Source organism: Anabas testudineus, chromosome 4 (assembly GCF_900324465.2).
Source record: "Anabas testudineus chromosome 4, fAnaTes1.2, whole genome shotgun sequence".
NCBI classification, from domain to species: domain Eukaryota; kingdom Metazoa; phylum Chordata; class Actinopteri; order Anabantiformes; family Anabantidae; genus Anabas; species Anabas testudineus.
The window spans coordinates 842,330-864,016 of NC_046613.1; the positions used below are offsets into that span (position 1 = coordinate 842,330).

General features: G+C 39.8%; 1 protein-coding gene across 5 annotated transcripts in view; it reads right to left on the reverse strand.

Moving 5' to 3' along the window:
* Positions 1 to 6,333: 6,333 nt before the first annotated feature.
* The window catches only part of st3gal3a (ST3 beta-galactoside alpha-2,3-sialyltransferase 3a), a 40,953-nt gene continuing 25,599 nt past the window's right edge, over positions 6,334 to 21,687 (reverse strand). For 4 of the 5 annotated variants that reach the window (XM_026345553.1, XM_026345551.1, XM_026345550.1 and 1 more), the window contains exons 8-11: positions 20,070 to 20,256; positions 15,735 to 15,881; positions 15,215 to 15,361; positions 6,334 to 9,678 (exon numbers count right to left, since the gene is read on the reverse strand). In XM_026345553.1, the coding sequence (XP_026201338.1) occupies positions 9,574 to 9,678; positions 15,215 to 15,361; positions 15,735 to 15,881; positions 20,070 to 20,256 (586 nt within the window). In that variant the 3' untranslated portion in view covers positions 6,334 to 9,573. Of the gene's footprint in view, positions 9,679 to 15,214; positions 15,362 to 15,734; positions 15,882 to 20,069; positions 20,257 to 21,687 lie in introns of those variants that run through there. The other variant, XM_026345554.1, reaches the window with a different exon arrangement.

Consider the following 21,687-nt stretch of genomic DNA (forward strand, 5'->3'; position numbering starts at 1 on the left):
AAATAAAGAATGTTTCCAACCTTTCTGTAATCCTGGAGTTTCCTATGTTGATAGGTTACAGACCTAGTTAGTAAGTTACAAATAAACCAGATTTTCATCATCTGGAAAGATATTAACACCATTTATTTATTTATATTTGGCCCTTGTCTTGTATCCCAGCTGCTGACTCCTTCTCGATAACTGTGTTTTCATTATGCTGCAAAATGAACAAAATAAAGGTGACTTCATTATTAGACTTTAAATAGTTCCTGTGTGTGGAAAACATAATGTGATAGCTCCAGCAACAGCTCGTAAAGCTGGCTTATGAAATGCATATATTCAAGATTCAAGATTCAAGATTCAAAAAACTTTATTAATCCCAGAGGGAAATTATTTTGCCTCAATACAGACAGTAAGAAAATGAACCACAACCAGGAAAGATCCACACCAACATAAATACACATAACCAATAACATCAATACAGAAAAAGTATATGACACAACTATCATTCCCCCCACCCCTTACATAGGGGTAAGGAATTTTACAGATTGATGGCCACAGCTAGAAAGGACCTCCTGTGGCGACCTGTGAAGCATTTAATATTTACATATTTACAGACAACTCCCTCCTTTAACAATCCAGAATTTCATATAGTAAAGATCATGGGAGGTAAGGCAACTCAATCCTTTATACTAGAAGTGGGAGCATAGAAACACCTGCCTTCACGTCTGCAAATTGCCCCCCTCACAGTTTGTGGAGGGACTGTGCATGGGAGTGTTATGGTTAGAATCAAGTTAAGGTTAGGGTAAGGGTTGGATTTAGGTATTGAGCTGTGATGAGTGAGCTTAGAGTAGGGGCTAGGGAATGTATTAGGTCTACAAACACCCTCACTACAATAGAAAGACACAAATATGTGTGTGAAATGGGGTTCGGGAGTGGGGAGTCACACACCAGTAAACCTCCTTTAGTGTGTTTCTTGTCTATCAAATTTATAGAAATCTCAAAAACAGATGCTGAGCCAGAGGCTGTTTCCAAAAGTTCATACTGGGGAAAAGAAAAAAAGACGCGGTGCTAAAAACATTGTGACCTGGGGTGTTTGTCTGAAGGGGGCTTTAAGTCACTGCCAAGACCACAGAGGGCCTTAGGTTTCTGTGGGAACAGCTCAGACCATGGGACAGTATAGATGGATGCTGTAACACTAGACCAGACGTCTTCACTCATATACGGTCATTATTATATCCCCAGGTGAATGATAGGTAGAGTATACATCAGGCCACATATGTCTGTCCAATCTGGGCCCAGCCCAAGAGCGTGTTGGCTGAACCCGACCCAAACCTGACAAGCATATCGCAATTCATACCAGGACCTGACCCGAACCCACAGATGAGTTTATGTGAAGCTTTTTCTTTCCCCCCAACTACTGAGCAAAGCAGACATTTGAGTGCTTCAGGCATCTGTTTAATTATTTAGTACAGCCATATACTGAACGGACGTTTGACTGAACCCTAACCGTTGGATATGGACAGGTTCCCTTGGGTTGGGTACGGGTATTCATCCTCTAATAATGGGTCATCTTCAATCTATCTTCTTCTTTCTTTTCTTTTTTTAATCTGCACAGTCTTTTTGTGATTTGCTGCTCTACATCCTGACGCATGTCATTGTAACGAAGATCTAAAGGATTTATGAAATGCAGGTTGAGTTGGAAAAGCTGTGTGATGACTCTCCTTGAGGACTGTGCTGTGCCTTTACCCAGTGCACATGTGGTCTGTGGGAATAAGGGACAATGCAACCTGAGACTGAACAGCCACACTCCGCTGCAGAATGGAGCTCAGCCCGTGTCGAGCTCCAGGATTAATTAGAACAAAATGATGGTCTGGAACCAAACGACTGGCTGGCGTCAGGTTCTACATAAGAAAAGGGAGCGAACAAGATGAGAGCCTCACCTGTAACCAAAGCCTGCATTGCCATGGTAGCTGGTATGTGGACACTGTCCCTGTATGTCCTCATGAAGCCTGTGTTGTCATCCTGAGGCCACCTACATAGTAGTGAGGAGCCTCTGTTTGTGTGCACTCACCCGGCGACCCCCCAATATACAGCCTGACAACATGTCCAGGTCAAGGATTCTCTATTTTAATAGTGACCACCTGCTTCTTCTGTTAGTGAGCTCACACTTTCTAAATCTGTTTTCTATTCTGTGCCGAGCTATGATACACAACCAGGACCGAGCCAGAAGTAAACTTAGAGAAAGCATATAATTACATTTGAGGGATCATCAGGAATTAATCTACTGCAAACAGTGTCTCTGTTTGAATTATATCTTTGTCACTACACTTTGTTGCACTGGCTTTGTGGGTTATCACACTTACACTTGTACAGTTGAGCACATGACTGAAATCTACTCTTCCCACCCTGTCAGTAAAGAGTCAAAGCTCCTGTATGAAGACACATACAGTACAGTATTGCCTGTAGCAAGCACAGCTCAATCATTTAAGCTGCATGTTGGATCAAGTTAATATTCTGGTTGTAGCACAGATGTGGTGAAATAACTAGTCAAGAGCAGTCACGCAAAACACATATTTAATGACATTGACATGATAAATACAGGCTGTTTGCAGAAGAATCACATGTGCTCTGCCTGTTTCTTACTTATTGTTAGAAATAAAATAAAATAAAATAAAATAAAATAAAATTAAATAAAAAACCATGTACAAAGGGAACTTTCTTACTCTGACTGATTTCATTCAAAATCACTGTTGTTCATCAGTAATCAGCAAACGCTTGTTTCACAAAGGTTGTTTCAGGAACAGTCGACATGCATCGACATACTCATGTTTAACACCAAGTCACTTCATCCCCAAACAAAAAGGAGTACACAGTCGTACTGAAGCACGGCGACGCCATCTGTCACGAGTACACATTCATTTCCTGTTTTCCTTAGCAGTGCAATCGGTTTATTTTCGGTGCTTTCTGAGTCAATGATTGAAGGTGTACTAGGGTTCAAATTTGGCAGATGTTTCACTGATCTGTTCCCCTCAGCTTGGCCTTGCCTGTTGAGGTAGACCCAGTTTCCCAGGTCGATGGTCAGATTTGGCTCAGATCATCACTAGCTGGGCTGAATGTGTCACCATCCTAATACTCAGCCTGACATAATGAGTAACATCCAAAATGATCCCTCTAATAAATCAGTTTTCTCTCTAACAACTCTAAACGTCCTGCTGATTAGCTACTAAATGCTTCATCATGTTCAGCAGCTAGATGCTGATTAGTCACAGTCTCCGTGTGTCTGCTGGGCAGGTGTGCAGCAGGTTTACGGTTGGGGTTGTTGAGGTGGATCAAAGCAGTAACTGGATTACAAAGACAGAAATGTTAGAGAAATGTAGAGTTGAGGACATTTTTTGCACTAGGCAAATTGAACTGTACATTTTTTGTACTGTCAGTAAAATAACTCTTCACCTGTAATTCAGACCAGAAGGTTTAATGTATGAAGTTTTCAAATATCGACACGAGATAACCTGAGAATCTTCACAGACACACACTGTGCATGTCGATCTGATGCATTGTTGATCTAAAAGTATTGGTGGTGGCTCAACTTTTTTCAACTGGTTGACTATCTCTTCTCCAGAGAGCCCTGGGGTTGTTCTTCCTTTGAGTTTACAGTCTTTCAGTCTTCTTAGGAACTGTTATAGTAGTCTGTGTTGCACAGTATTAAAACACTGTGATCTGATTGCTTTAGAACTAAACCAACACTGGTTCCCTGGCAGCCAAGAGGTTAAGATGCTGATATGCATCCAGTCAGGGAGACAGTGGTAAGTTGATGCCCAGTTTTATCAGACACACACACAGAGGGAGGGAGACGAGTAGACAGACACATAGAGAGTGATTTGAATTAAATCAAGTTTTATTACTGTGTTTTATTAACGGCTGCCACTTCTTCAGATGTTTCTTGGTGTTGAACTTGAAACTCTAATTCCTACACACAGCTCATGTACACATAACAAATGTCTTGGAAGCTGAAATTTGTGATAAGTTTATCACAAAAAGGTCCTGTAAATAACTGACCATCACTGAAGAAACTGCATTTCACTTCGGCACAATGAACAACGACGTTTGAAAGCCAAGTCAAAAAGCAAGGTCGTACTGTTGTTCATTTTAGCAGAGTCTCTCTCCTTTAACATTTCCCAGGACAGAATCTGGTGCCTTGCAGCGCGTCGTTATCTTGTCAGATCTGTGTAAATCTGATTTACTGCAGAATCATAGGAACTGATTTCAGGGAGCACTAATATCATGCTGCGAGGTTTTTGTGATTAATCATCATTATTCAAAGTATTAATAAGGCAATAGGTTTCAGCAGTTCCTATTGCATCAGTGGAGACTAACAGCTAGTTTCACTTTGTTTGTTTGTCCCTGCTAAGTGGTAATTACTTACGTAACACAAGTGACTTTAAAACAAGCCTGACTTTACTTCACCCAGCACACAATGACTCAGCACAGCCTTCATGTTTACCCCCATTTCCCTATAAACATCTGACGGCTGCTGGAACCTCGTCATCAAACAGCTCCTGTGCTGCGACGGGGGGGTGATGCTGCAGAAGGTTAGTGCAGCTGTCAGCCATGATAGGGTAGCAATTCACAGGGGCTTTACAAAGACAGAGACAAGCACTGGATCGACATCAATATTAATATAGAATACAAATCTGAATATGATAAAAATACAAAGTGATCAAATTAAGATATATAGTTCTACAGCGCAGTTTCCCCACATGCAACAGAGGAAAGCCAAGTTTTCAAGTTATCCTCCAGGTAGTGTGGTGGAGCACACTCAATCATCAGCAACTGGCTCTGACTCAGGGTTCTACCAGCTGGGCATTCTTCAAAGACATCAGAGATGTAGTGTTGTCCCCGTCACTGAGTTTCATTTTCTGTAGGTAACTAACAGCCAGTGTCAAGTTTTAAGAAAAAGGAGAGATTTGCTCAAGTTTCTGGTTATTGTTAGAACTCTGGTGACAGCTTTAAGAGTGAGTCCACCCGGGTGGAGAAGAAGACATGAAAGAGTTTTCCTTGAGACTTGAGACTCCTGAGATAATCCTGTTTTCATGCTAAACAATGCATGATGTCCGCAGTAGGTCAGGTCAGCTGAGTGTGTGAATGAGAAGCAGTGTAAAGTGCTCTGAGCACCAATAAAGTAAGAAAACACTATAGAACTGCAGACTGTGCATCTAAAGTTACTTTATTGATTACCTTGGAGAAATTGTGGTTGGACAGCTGTAAGACAGTACATGGGTGTCTTGTCAAAGGACAACTCAGCAAGTAGCTAGTAGGATCCGGGACTCGAACCACTCAACCTGGGGTTGTGGCTCAGGAGGCAGAGCAGCCATCTACCAATCATGGGATTTATAGGTCGATTCCCTGCTCCTCCTGTCACATGCCAAAGAGTCCTCGGGCAAGATACTGAAGCCCAAGTTGCCCCCGGTGAGTCAGGTCAGCTGTGTAGCAGTGTGTGTGTGTGTGTGTGAATAGGTGAATGAGACGCAGTGTAAAGCGCTTTCAGTATCAGTTAGGTAGAACAGTGTTATATAAGTGCAGACCATTTACCATGAACTGAACATATAGATGATACAAGTGATAAGAGGAAAGTCAATTTAGTCAAACAGTTTCAATTTTGATGGGTCTCGGAAGTTATTCACATCTGACCAGCAGCAGGAGAAGAGCAGTGTGCAGCCATGCCAGCGAGTCCTAAAAACCCAACCCCAAACCACCAAGACAGTTAAACTGATTTAAAAGAGAAGTTTAAGGCAAACTATAAAATGATTACACCCAACTGTATTAATTAGATAATATGATGTTCATGGTATTCTCTCACTTAGACACCCCTGAAATGAGTTTAAACCAGACATTGACAGTAGCAAAAGAAATACAGTCACTGACAAAGTTTGAAATAAGGACTTTATGAGTTTAAATAATAAGTGTGTGCTTTGAACTTTGCTTTTGCTTGCTCAGTTGTGCATCGGGGTCTCCTACAGCTATTTCTGTCCTGGTTATTGCCAGTTGGAACTGCTCTGTGAAGGCAGTAGTACACAGCATCATATAAGATCGTTAAGTTCTGACATGGAACAGCCAGAACAAGAAGAGACCAACGAGTTTCAGAAGAAGGTTCTGTAATTCACTGCTGCTGATGCTCTGAGTACTGGCTGAGTATCAGCAGGAAGCAGCACGTTTCACTATTAACTGCAAACACAACGTTATAACACAGGACTTATATTTAACTATGACGTCAGGTCAGCATCATTCTTATGTTTCAGTGGAACCACTTAAAAAACAAACAAACAAAGAAACAAACAACAGGCAAGTTAAAAATACAGCATCCTTACATCTTTATTTTCTCATGTTCTTGTGAACAGCTTACAATAAATATATGAATACTTTGGCTTGAATATCTGACCAGCATCAAGTCCACAAACACCAACAGTAAGGTGAGCACAAACTATGCAGGCCAGAGTGTATAAAGCAACACAAATACTTCTCAATATGGTTGATCTGGACATTTAAAGTGAGAAAGACTGATAAAGCTCAGTAAAGGTGTCTGATATTAACACTGATCATAAGTGATGACTGATGTCTGCAGGCCTGAGATAGCAGCCTTTGGCAGGGCTGAGTGGAGTGACTGAGGGGAGACACACGTGCTGTTGTTCTGGACAAGAGGAAGGCCAGGACAATGTTTCTGAACACGGTAAAGGAATGAGTGGCTAGTATACGATAACCCTGCTTGGCTATCTATTCACATCAGCTCAAAATCAACCACTCAATGCAACTAAAATAGCTTATAAGCAGCAAATGATTCAGTATGATCAATCCACACCTGGACCATGTTCTTCAAAGCAGGCTTAACCAATCAGGACCAAGATGCTGTTAGCTATAGTTACAACCCTGTTTCTAAAAAAGTCAGGATACAGTGTAAAATAAATAAAACCACAAAACAATGACATGCAAATAATTTACAAATATGCTCAATAGTCATTTTGAACTCGATGTGACCAACATGTTTTAGATTCAAGGTTCCCTGTGGCATTACTGTATGTTACATTCCTAACATGTAGAATGTATTATTATTATTATTATTATTACTCTACCCTGTTTACACCTATGGTACTGAAAGTCTTCTTCCTCTGCCTTTGTTACCACAACCAGATCTGTGGAACAGTGAAATCTGAAATTAGAAAAAGGAAGGAACTTGTACTGTGTTCATCATCCTCCTTGTAATCACCATGTAAATCTCAGTCAACACACAGCAATGCCAGACTCAGCTTAGACAACACTTGAAAACATGATCAGCTCTTATATGATGCTACTTGTGAGTGACATGGAACTGTGGATATGGACATAACAGTAGCCGGGCCGCCACCTGAATCATGGTGTTTGCAGTGAAATTGGAAATTTCTCACATAGCAGATATAAGTAGATTGTCTTTACTCATTTATCTGTAACCTGTTTAGCTTTGAAGGTTGAAGGTCATCTACAGGTCTAAATCAATTAGTACATTTGGTTTTATCATGTATAGACATTAAATGTACTCACTGTGAGCAATACACTACTGCAGATTTGCACTGTAGGACTTATTTCATTCATCATAATGACTGAAAACAAAGTTTAAAGCAGCTTAAAAGAACTGAAAAATTTAACCCAGACTTGTGTCAACTTGTCAACATGGGAAAGCAGCAGAATGTGAAGAACAGGAACAAGGTGTGATGTAATAACCAGCTGTGAGATATGATTTGAATTATGCAGGAAAACAGTTCACTTTTCCATACGTACAAAGTGAGATTTATACATGAGCAACGTTAATCTACACTCAACAGACCATAATAACAAAGTAAAAACATGCTGACATGTAAAACTTCCTGGGTAAACTTCAAGTGGCCTCTCATACAACTTTTTACTCCATGTTCAAGATAGAAGATTGATGATGTGACAGTCATCCTCCACTTGATCGCAATTTGGAGCCACATCCAATGGTTAAACACTATTATAAATGAGTCGTTCCAGTTTTTAAAATGTTTAACACATTTACACAATGTCCTCAAACATGTTTGCCTTTGTCATTATTGAGTGTGTAATTATTAAATGAATCTACAACAGAATAAAAAATGTGCAAAAGGTGAAGGAGTGGACACACTATCTCATGTATGCTCTCCATCGTTCTCCTGATCAGACACGAAGGAAAACATGTTGGTTTCCTTCACCAGCTTTTGTGGGCAACACAACACTGACACAGCGATCCAAACAGTATGATGCACGCTATCATAACAGGACTTTCAAGACTCAGTGAGGTAACCCCCTTCGGCACAGCATGTCCTTCAGCACACACATTTCAATACTGATTGAAGTTGATATGCAATATTGTGAGTGGTGTTACTTACTGCACTACATCGGCTGAGTAAAGTTATTTTAAAAAGAGACAGAAACATCAGTTTCAAGCCCTTAATTTTACATGAAACCACACTTCAGGAGACAAAGAAACAACAAGTTGTACGTGCACCCGCTGAATATATGCCATATATCAGGGGCATCTATAAAACTACACAAGCTATTGCTACTTTGTCTCCTCCTGAAAGGTCCTGAAGTAAAATCAGCTGCTTGTCTTTATGTCTATTCTGTGTCAGTGCCAGAAGGAAAGTAGTCTAGTACAGTAGTATAACAATATTCTTTCTGCCAGCTTCATAGATTTAAGAGTGATCACTACCTCCACTGTTACAAAGTTACAAAAAAAAACAAAAAAAACATCATCATTAGACAGTAGTGTGAAGTCTGTTGTCAATGACTACACAGGGCTGTATGTACATTCAAAAATGAATTTCATGCTTTAGAGATGTGCGCTGCTCCAGTTGCGTTGGAAGCAGAGGGCGACTTATCCACATCTAGCGGAGACTGGGGGTTGTCTTGAAATATCAATGTAGCTTGCTGCCTCACATAAACAACTGCATTTCTGTGGTAAGATAGATAGTTATATGATTATGTGTGATGTAAGTGCTGCTGCTAAGGAACCTCTTATCACCTTCCTCAGCTTTAGCTTGCTCCATAATGACTCTTATCCCTGAAGCTACAGGCAGCCTCAGGAGTCCTGGACAGCTGATTCATGTGTCATGTAGTGTGCACCCTGGTCAACATACAAACTAGGAGATATAAATTAGTAGTAGCTGTAATGCAGATTACATTCAGACATTTGAGCAGAAGGACACTTGTAGAGGTATTCTTGGCATGGGATCAATGTTTAACCCCAACATCTTCATCCTCTCTCCAGCCTGCAGCAGTTCTAGTACAAAAGTATCCTGGTCCAGCTGCTTGTTGGAACCAGGACACTAACTCCAAGTAAATATGCACTAACCTGCAACTAGAATGAGCTTAATATTCAAATACAACACAGAGGCTGCAATAAGTCAATATCCAACACTGGGGCAGTGTGCCCAGTGTATGTTGCAGCTGCTGTACTCTGCTGGAAACACAGCCTACAGAGCCACGGGTTTCCCTCTTAAGTTGCTGGAGCAGGTAGAGGTGAGGACAGTGCTGCTGGCCAGGAACAATGAAGCAAACCACAGGCCATCAGCATTTTGCACCACAGATCCCATTAGTCAAGTCCTGAATGACTCCAGCTTTTACAAGCTTCTGAAGGAACTCCTTCTCTTTAGGTATGTTGTGAGTCCAGGACTGTAGAGGGAACATATAAAGTGGTTTGAGATACTGTAAACATACAAACAGAAAACAGCCAATAACGTGCACTGAGACATGCATTTGTGTGGTTGACATTTGTTGCCTTAATATGCAGCTCCACATTGTCTTACTATGAGATGATTTTATTCAGCTGTCTATTTACACTGCTTAAAAAACATAAAGGAACACTTTTTAATCAGAGTTTAGCATCACGTCAGTTAAACGTTTGAGATATTAAACTGGTCAGTTAAGTAGCAGAGTTTGAAATTAACAACAGGTGAACTACAGGGGCAACAATGAGAGAAACTGGGGCTTATGGGAGGCCAATAACAGCTCAGTGATGCCTTGGACCAGATCTGGGACGAGATACATCATCCATCATCTCATTATAAGTATGTGGGGGCCAAACAAAGTACCAGTTTGAGTTGCTATATGACATTTTTGTAAAATGGACTAACCTGCTGCATATTTTTCCCATTTTGATTTTCAGGGTGAATTGTGCCCTCTGTAGGTTGATCATTTCTATCAAACAATGTAACATCACCCAGTCCATATCAGTATAAATATCTAGCATGATTTTTTCCCCATTAAATTCAGATGTGTTTCTTAAATTTTTTGAGCAGTGTATATCCAGTAGCCTAATAATGCAGTAGTCATATTTGATGACATAGTGATTTCTAGGGGTATTCCTGCCTCTGTCAGGGGCACACAGAGGAACAATCTCAGGAAAGTTTGTGATGTGATCTGAACTAGGATCTTCAGTATTTGAATGAAGTCACTCAAGGCAAATATGCTGGAAAGCTTTAAGGCCTATTGTTCAGGTATTTATAGCCCACCTGTGAAAAGCCTAATTACACATTCAGAAATTAAATTTAAGATATCTGCTAGTCAGTTTGTGAAAATGAATTAAATGAAAAATAATCATCGTTGTCCAATTATCTGTTGTGTGCAAAACCTAAAGTGTGCTTACATATGGCAAGTGTGACTTCAGGGTGTAGTATCAGCTAAAGAGGATAAAGATGTTGATTTTGTTTCAGTATCATTGGCACACCTGGTTTTCTGTCTGAACACCATTTGAAGAAGGGAGAAGAGAAAGAAGCAGACAGGAGGATGAAATAAAGTGGGGTGGAGAATAAGAATGACTATAAAGACAAATGAACACAAAAGTAAAGAAACAGACACTGAAGGTTATCCTTGACTTTGTCTGTGGTAATGGGGTTTTTGGATTTCATATTAGGATTTACCAGTTGAACTTTGGAAATGGGAAGACCAACTGCTTTATCTTTGAAAGCATTCTCTTCCCATTCTTGCTTCATATAACATCTCAGCTGCACAACAGCTGTCAATGATATCTTAGGAACAAATTGAGCTAATTTCTATACATTTTGCATAGCTGTCCACGGGAAGTCAAGGATGACATGATTACAATGTGGTAATCAATAATATATCTACACAGCTTTCAGGAAGATGAAATGTCCACTTGGACTCAAGGATGAACTGATTTAATTTTAATGGTCAAAGGTCCAGGCCACTGTGACCTGTATATCCCATTCTCATCAACGCTGTTATCTCACGAGCACCTGGATGAATTTAATTACATCTGGCACAGACACTCAGTTGGACTTATTCATATATGAACAGACATTCATGTGACTACAACTTCACTAGCTGCCAGAGGTATACAACAACAATGTGGTAATTCTAGTTTCCTTTATAATGCATTATATGTTTTTAGTGGTAAATAGATCTGGACTCCAGGCAGGCCATTGTAGCACCCACACTCTTTTACTACTGAGCAATGCAGCTGGAATGTGTACAAAATTTAGTTCAGCAATGTGGTATTGAAATAAGCAAGGTGCCTTCACTAATGTGCAACACCATCACAGATTCTGGCTTTAAACTGTATGCGTGGGACACTCGGTCAAAGACAGAAAAAACTATTTTAAAATTTGACATCATCACATCAGTTTTCCACTTATCAATGTCCTTCTATATAGTATTTTATTTGCATTTGTGTATTCATTGACTGTTGTTTTCAAAGGTATTACTTAACTAATGCAGTGATTTCCACTACACAAATCTGCCTGTTTTTAATGCAGTGCTGTTTGAGGGCCCAAAGAGTATTGAATATTGTCTTTCAGCCTTATCATTTGTGTTCAGAGATTTCTGCGGATTCCTGACTCTTTTAATTATATTATAAACAGTGAACTATGAACTGAAAATGCGATTTTATGTTAAGAAATGCTCGTACCTTTGTTCTTATATTGATGAATACATTTGTTCTTGTAAGTTAAAAGCTTACTCTAGTTGTTCCTATAGTTAACATCCCACCAGTGCATGGCCATGTGCACACACAGGAGTCTCATACAAAAACTGAAAAGGAAAGTTGAAGATGCTGGAGTTCTGAATCAGAGGCATCAACGCAGGAAGTAAACAGCAAACAAGCTTCATGTTCAGTAGCATCAGTAGTGGACATAACGTAACACAAATAAATAAATTAATAAAAAAGAGTGGCAAGAAAAAGTATGTCAACCTTTTGGAATTTCGCGTTTTATGAATTAATTTCTCATAAAATGTGCTCTGATCTTCATCTAAGTCGAGTATTAACATTTCTAATGTGCCTAAAATAATAACAAAAAAGAAACTGTGATCTTTCATGTCTTTATTGAGAACAACCGTAAAAACCTAATAGTGATAGTGGAAAAAGTATGTGAACCATTAATTACTTCTTGACCCTGCCTTGGCAGCAATAACCTCAACCAGGTGCTTCCTGTAGCTGTGGATCAGAACTGCACATTATTCAGGAGGAATTTCAGTCTATTCTTTCAGGCAGAACTGTTTAGGTCTGTCACATTCTCTGGATGTCTCGTGTGTGGCTCTCTTAAAGTCGTTCTATAGCATCTCTTTTGAGTTGAGGTCTTACTTGGCCACTCTAAAAGGTGGATTTTGTTTTTCTGAAGCCATTCTGTTGTGTGCTTTGTTTTGTTGTGAGTTTCAGTTGACTTACAGACATTCTCACATTATGCTAAAGAATTTTTTGATACGTGGGAATTCATCTTCCCTCCAATCACTCCAATTCTGTGGAGTTTCCATGTGCTAGCAATGGTCTTTTTAGTAAGCAGCAGCTTCCTTTGTGGTGTCCTGCCATAGACACCCTGCTTGTTTAATCTTTTACATACTCTAGACTCGTGAAAATATATGTTAGCCAGCTCCAATGATGCCTTAAAATCTTTAGCTGTCACTCAGGTTTGCTTCTTTACCTCTTTAATGAGTATTTGTTGTGCTCTTGGGGTAATTTTGACTGGCCGCCTACTTCTTGGCAAAATAATCACAGTCCCAAAGTGTCTCCATATGTAGATTGTTTGCCTAGATGTAGACTGGTGAATTCTGAAGTCTTTCACATCACTTTGTCACTGTTTGTTATTTTGTAACACTTAGATGAAGATCAAATTACATGTTATGACAAATTAATATAGAAAACCACGGAATTTCAAAAGGTTTACATACTTTTTCTTGCCACTGTATTCTCTTAAACAGGCTGTTCCAGAGTTATTTCAGTTGGGTGAGTCTGCTGTGCAGTGCCAGGAGTGAGTCTGGAGGGATGGTGCATAAGGGGAAATGTATGTCATGGTAATGTTGTGCAATGTGAATTAAAGGTATAGTGTAGAGTTGATACATTTTAAAAGATTATAATGACTTCTAAAATAATGTCATCCTATAATGTTATATTATAAGGACATATATTATATATAATATTATATTTTATAGTTATTTTGCTCAAACATGTCAGCACTCATGAATGTGTGTAAGTGTGGTCTTGAGGATTTATGGATGTTTGTTCTACGAACAAATCCCAAATAAGGAAACATTGGTGAGTGTTAGAATCCTCATAAAAACTGCATAAGGGGGTTTTATAAAAACAGTTCTTCTAAAGAATGGTTGATGGATCAGGCCCAATATTCTGAAGTTGCTGAGTTGTGTGCCCACACAGTTGTTCATAGAGTGTTGAACCTCACCCCATCCTAATTTTTGAAAGAGTAAGCTTCAGCTTGTGTGCTGAGAAAGATAAACCAACATGCTGCACGCAGCCCAACAATGTTTCAATATGTGGTGGTCAATGACAACATTATGACATCAAAATAAATCAAAGAGTGAAAAACATTGGATACATTGTTCTATACTAAGTTAATAAAGGTTTTATGTGATATGCAAATCACTGAATTCTATATTAATTAAAATTTCATAAAGCATCCAGACATTTTGGTGATGGGGTTGTATCTGACACTATTAACCCCTAGCAGCTAATTTCCAGTCATTTAAGTTACAATTGTGATGTGTGATGTGTGTTTTTTTTTTCTACTTTTGACAATGTCGTTTACAAGAAGCCCTTCCAGATCTTGGTTTTGATCTTCTGGTTGGATCTCCCACCTAGCACCAAACACATTTCTAGCACGTCTCCATTATACATGCCAGGGGCAGGATCAAGTAGAACTGTCCCTCTTTGAATTGAAACACAAGCCTGCAGCAGTCTGTGAAAACAACATAGACGGGTTTGCATGTCTGTCTCAATAGCCTGGGCTAAGAGTGATTTATGAGCAGGCTGGAGACTGTGAAGTGGAGTGAATGGTAACTTGGTATGTAGTGTGCTTTGACAGTCCTGCTCTCAAAAACCAGTACCAGCAAAGCTTCTACACTTGATATTTCATACACATTTAAGGCCACTACTCAACATACTGGGAAAGTCCTTCATAGATTCCTGAGAGGCATTTAAAATGAGAGAAAGGTCACAGTAAACTGTTCGAATGCAGAGTAAACCTGGAAAACTAACGGATGTTAGTCATAATACTAACAAATTTGGGGGTTGTGATTATTGTGTGAGAGTATCACCCATTGAGAGGAAAATGCAGAAGAAAGTGCAGGAACCAGTGGGTGACACACCTGTGAACGGAGATGAATCATTAATCTAAACTGTGAATTCACAGCTTCGAGTTTGTAAGGTCAGAGTGTGTCCATCATAAATAGTTTTTATTGCCTTATAAAATCAGACCTTGTGGTTGCGATTAATGTTGTGGCAAAAATGAACCCAGATATGAATTTATGAACATTATCTAACTTTGTAGCATTCACCTTGTTGACATTTTGGTCACCAACAGCAATGGAGGAACTGCATGTAATTTAATTCAATAACAACCAATAGACAGTAGAAGCCAGTGTTAGACGTTTTGTTACCCATTAAAAAAAACAGATGGAATTTCTGAGTCTCTTTGCTGTTGCTTCACGTCTTTCTATTCTGCCACCGTTAGACTAAACGCCTGTTGACTCTCTGCTGACCTTATTTTTACATTCTGACTTAATGCTGTGCCTGTGGTTTGCTCTTTCAGTTTCCCTGTTGCTAATTCTACTTTGTGTAAGCTTATATTTGAGTTAGCTTTTGTCTCATAAATAGTTAGTTTTGTGCCAAGGTAGGAACATTTTTAACCTAGCAGTGATTTTGAGACACGTGAGATATGCATTACACCTGGTCTTTAGCTACCTCTTTGATAGCCAACATCTTGACCTTCTCATAGTAGTGCAGAGGGGCATCGGGGGTGCTCATGTTGTAGCCAAATCCAGCCACAGCTACTTCATCACAGTTATGAAGGGCCATCGTTATGGCAACTGTGCCCAGGGTTGGGATATTCTGAAAAACAGACAAAAATTAAGAGGTTCATGAGAAATGTGACGCTTGGGCCTGTCCCTGTACACAGAACTATATGCAAATGTACACCAGAGAAGTCTTTTTGACACTGAATGTTTGTGTATAGTTACTGTGTGGATATTTTACTATATCTAACAGATGGGGAGTCTGAAGCATGGTTCTATTTATAACAGCCTAATGGTAACTCTGTTTGTTTTCACACTGCAGCATCTGCTGCATGTTCATAGTCTTCATAATGTACACAGACAGAGAAGGGTCAACTCACACAGCTCCAGCCCTGACCTCACCATTCCTGCTACTTCTCTACCTAGAACTGAGCAGAAACTGACTGCTAGGAAAACAACAGGTGTCTCACCCCTCTACCCATCTGCCCATTGTTGTGAGGCAAACCAATCAGCTTGAAGGAGGCTTCCTGGATAAAGTAGGGGTTCAAGATGCGCATGTCGCTGGCCTCCCGTGGAACACGTCTTGCCACTGACTTCCAGAAGCCATCAGTGCTGCGCTGAGAGACAATGAGTGAATGAGTAAAACAGTGCAATGCTTTAGAAATTTGAAAATTCAACATTTAGTTATTCAGATGTCTTGAAGGATAAAGTCATTGATTTTCTATATTTAACAAAGCTCATATAAAGACTAAACCCAACAATGCACTGTCACTAACTGTAATGTCTGTGAATCCAGAACTTGGTTTAGTTTATATGTTGGCCAATCCCAGGTGTCACTGGGAAAAAGACAGGATTTTTATACCTGCAATAGGTCACCAGTCTATCACAGCACCTGTTTCTATTGTAATGAAACAATTACTGAACAGATATATCTGCTGAAATGGTAATACTGAATGTGAACCATCAATACTGACAGTATATATTAATTTCTTAGTATCATCACATAGTGACAGGTGGAAAACATGAAGGTGCTTAAACAGCCCAGTGAAAATAACACCCCGAGCAGAGTCCTGGGGGGAGAGGTCAACACCATTTAAACCCTGATGAAAAACAACATGAGCAAACAAAGCCAGCCAGGGAAGGAAGGCCTGTATCAGTATACCTGGGCCATTACACTAATTACCAGCAGCATGTCCACCAGTCCCAATTGCTCTTTATGAACAGTTACTGGGATACCTGCCTCTGAGTTTGCCCAGTTACAGTTGTTGAAGGAGGGAAAGAGAAAAACCAAACAGCAATGTTATGAGTTATTAACTAACTAGCATAACAATGTTACCTTGTAAGCTCCTTACTGACAGATCAAATGGTGGACCTGTCTGAGACTATTTTGCTCTCCTATCTCAGCTGGAACCCAACACCTCTCCTTTGCTGGCAGCACTAGGAGGACACAACAGTCTATGGAAAGCTCATCTGCACACAGCAGATGGCATCAAATGACATGCCCTTCTCACATCACAGTATGTGATATATGTACATAGGACGGCAGTTGCTCAGGTGTTGAAGCAGTCGTATACAAACCCCAGGGTTAGTGGTTCGATTCCTGGTTTCTCCTAGTTACCTGTTAAGGTTACCTTAGACTAGACACCAAAACCCTGTAGTACTGCCAATATGTACTGTCTGGCAGATCCCAAGGGGATAAATAAAGTATGTCATTATTATTACAGACATTTACTCCAGACAGCTACATAATGCAACACTGGTATATGTTGTAAACGGGAAATAAGCTTAACAAATGTATGTCACAAAGTGGAGTTGCAAAAACATACATTTCAAGCTTTTTTCCACAGCAGAAACTCGAAATATCACACAGGTTTAAGGTTTTAATGTGACTTTCTTCCCTGCATTGACACTGTATTTTACAAACAGGCCTGGATATATTGTAACATATACTAGTTTTTGTCTAAAGGTTTACTTGGAGCAGAACAAACTGTTATCATTCTATACTTGGAAACCCATACTGAACAAAGTGAAAAAATGTTTTTATAAATATTTGCATGTTTAAATTGACATAAGAGTAGCAATACACCTCTCATCACAGTGGTAACACAGGGTAACCAAGCATGTCTAGAGCTGCTACAGGTGGAAGCAATAGCTTAAAATGTTTAAGATACGAACCCATGGTCTTTGTAAGAAACAAAGTAAAGCAACTCAAAAACAGGAGATGTGTGCTGTGCTTCCACCTGTTACTGGAGGTGAAATATCATCCAGGACTGGGACCACCCTGGCGATATCCATGTCTTTCTGACCGGCCAAACCAAGCCCTGGCTTCTTGCTCTGCCTCTATTGCTGCAGCAGAATGACAGCTGCTTTCTGATGTGCATCAGAACTGAAATCTCACACTCCCCACTCAACCTCAACTGGATGGGAGTTGGATAGGCATGCATGCTAGAGGACCAGAGCATCAGAGGACTCTAAAAACTGAAAGTCTTATACTGGCAAGAATTATCCAAACATGTTGCTGCTGACATTGCTCCAGATTTGTATCAATCCGAACTGAGCAATGGACTAACATGTACACTGCTCAAAAAATAAAGGGAACCCTTAAACAACACATACCTTAAACAACCCATGCTAGATCTCGATGATTGAAATCTTCCAGCTGTCAATCTATTCATTTCATAGTGGAATGTGTTGAGAACAAAATAACATAAGAATGATCAATGGAAATCCAAATCATTACCCCATGGAGGTCCGGATTCAGACTCATAGTCAAAATAAAAAAATCACAGGCTAATCCAACTTCTGTAGAAATTCCTCAAGACAATTCAAAATGAGGCTCAGTAGTGTGCCTGTATGCACTCCCTACAATGGAGCAGGCTCCTGATGAGACAACAGAACAGGGATCTCCTCCAAGACACTGGATCAGGGCATCAGTCAACACCTGTCTGTGGTTCGACGTGGCTTCGGTGGATGGAACGAGACATGATGTCCCAGAGGTGCTTGATTAGATTCAGGTCTGGGGAACGGGCGGGCAAGTCCATAGCATTAATGCCTTCATTATGCAGGAACTGCTAACACACTCCAGCTACATGAGGACTAGCATTGTCATTCATCAGAAGAAACCCAGGGCTACAATGGGTCTGAGGATCTCATCCCAGTACATGGCAGTCAGAGCACCTCTGGCTAGCAAATAGAGGTCTGTGCAGTCGTCCAAGGAAATGCCTCTCCAGACCATCACTGACCCACTACCAAACTGCTCATGCTAGAGGCTGTTGCAGGCAGTAGTACGTTCTCCATGGTGTCTCCAGACTCTGCCATGTCTGTCACATGTGCTCAGTGTGAACCTGCTCTCATCCACGAAGAACACAGGGCGCCAATGGCAAATCTGCGAATATGTGTTCTCTGGCAAATGCCAGTTGGCCTGCACAGTGTTGGGCCACCATGAACATTCTCATGGAGCCTGTTTCTGACAGTTTGAGCAGAAACATGCACATAAGAGGTCTGCTGGTTGTGCTCCTCTTGTTCCTCCTTGCACAAAGGAGCAGATAGCAGTCCTGCTGCTGGGTTGTTGTCCTTCTACAGCTCCCTCGACAACTCCTTGTGTAGAGGCCTGTCTCCAGGTATCTACTCAATGCACTTGACACTGTGCTGGGAGACACAGCAAACCTTCGTGTCACAGTGCGCATTGATGTGCCATCCTGGATGAGCTGCACTACCTGAGCAACTTCTGTGGGTTGCAGACACCGTCTCATGCTACCTTTGGTGATAGGGACAGTGGCAAAGTGCAAAAGTGACCAAAAATCAGCCAGAAAAAATAAGATGACAGGGAAATGGTCTGTGGCCACCACCTGCAGAACCATTCCTTCATAGGGGTTGTCTTGCTAATTGCCTCTAATTTCCACCTGTTGTCTGTTCCATTTACACAACAGCAAGTGAAATTGATTTGCAATCAGTGTTGCTTCTTGGACAGGTTGATATCCCAGAAGTGTGATGGACTTACATTGGAATGATTATTTGTTCCCTTTATTTTTTGACTAGTGTATGACATGTGATTCTCATTTGTGATTTACCACAGTTGAGTCTTTACTGACATACAGTAAAGGGTGCCAATACCAGTGCCACAGCAATCTTTACATTTGTAAACTTTTTCCTCCTATTGTTTTTTTGTTTAAAATATTTGTTTATCATTTGCTCTGTTCAAACAGGTTTTCTGTAGAAAAAAAGCTGTTCTACTTGAATCATTTTTAGGACATATTCCACATTATGTACTTAAACTTCATGGGTGCCAATGATGGTGAGCAGGACAGTATGAAATTTGCCTTGATATAATTGATGTTGTGATTTGGCGCTATGTAATTAAACTGACCATAAACAGAAATGTGTTGGGGGCTTGGGCTTAGCCTTGAACATAGGGTCTGCAAGGAGGTCATAGTAAAGTTTTGTATTCTTTGCATCATAAGGAGCCAGTATATGTGGTGGATTATGAATTTTATTATCCTTCATCAGTTTTGCTCGGTTATCCTAGGGTAGGGTATGGAGGGCTGGAGCCTATCCCAGCAGGACTGCTTACCAGTCAGTGACAAGGAAAACTTCCTAATGGGAACTACAGAATGAGCAGTTTATCTATCCTGTATATCTTTGAACTGTGGGAAGTAACTGGGGTGCCTGGAGGAAGAAACACAAGGCACTGGGAAAATTCAGCCATCCAGCATATTCCAATCTGGACATTTCTTATTATGTGCTAACCACTGTCCCACAGCTATCAACTGCGTAGTGACAAAATAAGCACTTTCCAGCAGCCTTACCAGGTTCTGCTTGTAGACCATATGTCGCAGCCACTTGAAGTCCTGAGCTTTAAAGGCAGACAGGACAAACAGAGACTGGTCCTCATAGTGTTCTGTCTTCTGGATGGCCCCCTCTGGATAGGTGATCCTTAAGGTGGTTTTAGAACCAACATCCTTCTCAAAGCATTTCACCGGAGCCCCATTTAACCTGTAACACACAGCTTCATACTTAATCACAAACTGCACTGTCCAAAATAGTTAAAACATCAAATTTTAATCTATAAAAATACCATATTTGTCAAATCATATATTATCAAATATATAAACTTGAATTTAACTCCTAATGTTATTGCATAAGTTATTAGCTTTATCTAATGTTGCTTTGTATTGTACCTATTGTAACGTGTACAGAGAACACATAGACAACTTTTACACTTTACACATTTTAACAGGTCAATGTATCTTCATGTTGAAATATAAAAAATTGCCCCACATCTGAAATGAGAATGCCAGTAAATACATGTGCTTATGATGAATATGGCACATGTGTACTCTCCTGAGTGTGGGACTTAAGTGACCTTACTATAAACTTAAGTTTTTAAAATGAATTTTGCATAATTTAATATTTTTCAGCAAATTTGAATGAGATTCAATGTATGATAAACAACAACTGCATGTAAATGTTACAGAAAAAAAGGTTTTACAGCAGCATGTTCATGCTAATTCAACAGAAAATGACTGATGAAATGATTAACCAGCCTAAAATGTTATTTTTCTTCTTCTTTGTTAAATTTACAACAGGTTTTAACTGTAAAATTTACAGTGACCTAGTAAAACAACAAGCAGCAGAAACCTAGCGGTGATAACAGAAGCTGTTTGGCTGAGGAAACCTGACGGTGATAGCAAAAGCAGTGTTTTACTACCAGGGTCAGTTGCTTGAGCATTATGCTGGAAGAATAATGATTTTATTGAAATATTTAAGTTCCCCATATATCTTTATCCACTGATGTGAGAGTTTTCTTGTGAGATAAGGGGAGGAAATTGATAATTGGTAAACCATATCCACCTCGCCTAAGACAGTCTTTTTACCCAAAATGCAAATATATGCTTAATAATTTAACTAGGTGTCAACAGTTAAAAAGACTGTGTATATGATTAGAACAGAAATTATAATATCAAACTTTGTCTTAACCATTGAAGAGGGAACAGTATTAGTTATCATACCTGATACTCTGTGGTTAAAAGGTTTAGTTGATGTAGGTGAGACAAAAGATGACCTGTCAATAAGTATTATTACATTATATCTATGTTAATATTCTTTGAAACCTGAAGCTAAGGAAGACAAATCTCCTATTCTGACAGATTTTTTACTATCTGCAGTAATAGTAGTGTCAACACACTAAAATGTAACTTGTTGTCTAAATTTCAAAGGCCTCTTTAACATCTTTTTTTACATTCAAGTCAAAAAATGCAAATTGTTCTTCTAAGACACCTAAAAGAATATTATTTTTCAGGTTCTAATTTACTGCGTGTTCAAAGAGTTAAAGTGGCCCAAACCAGCTGCCAGAAAAACAAAAAAATGCATAAGGCAAGTGAAAATAGTTGACAATATTACACCAATCCCACAAATAGTAAAACA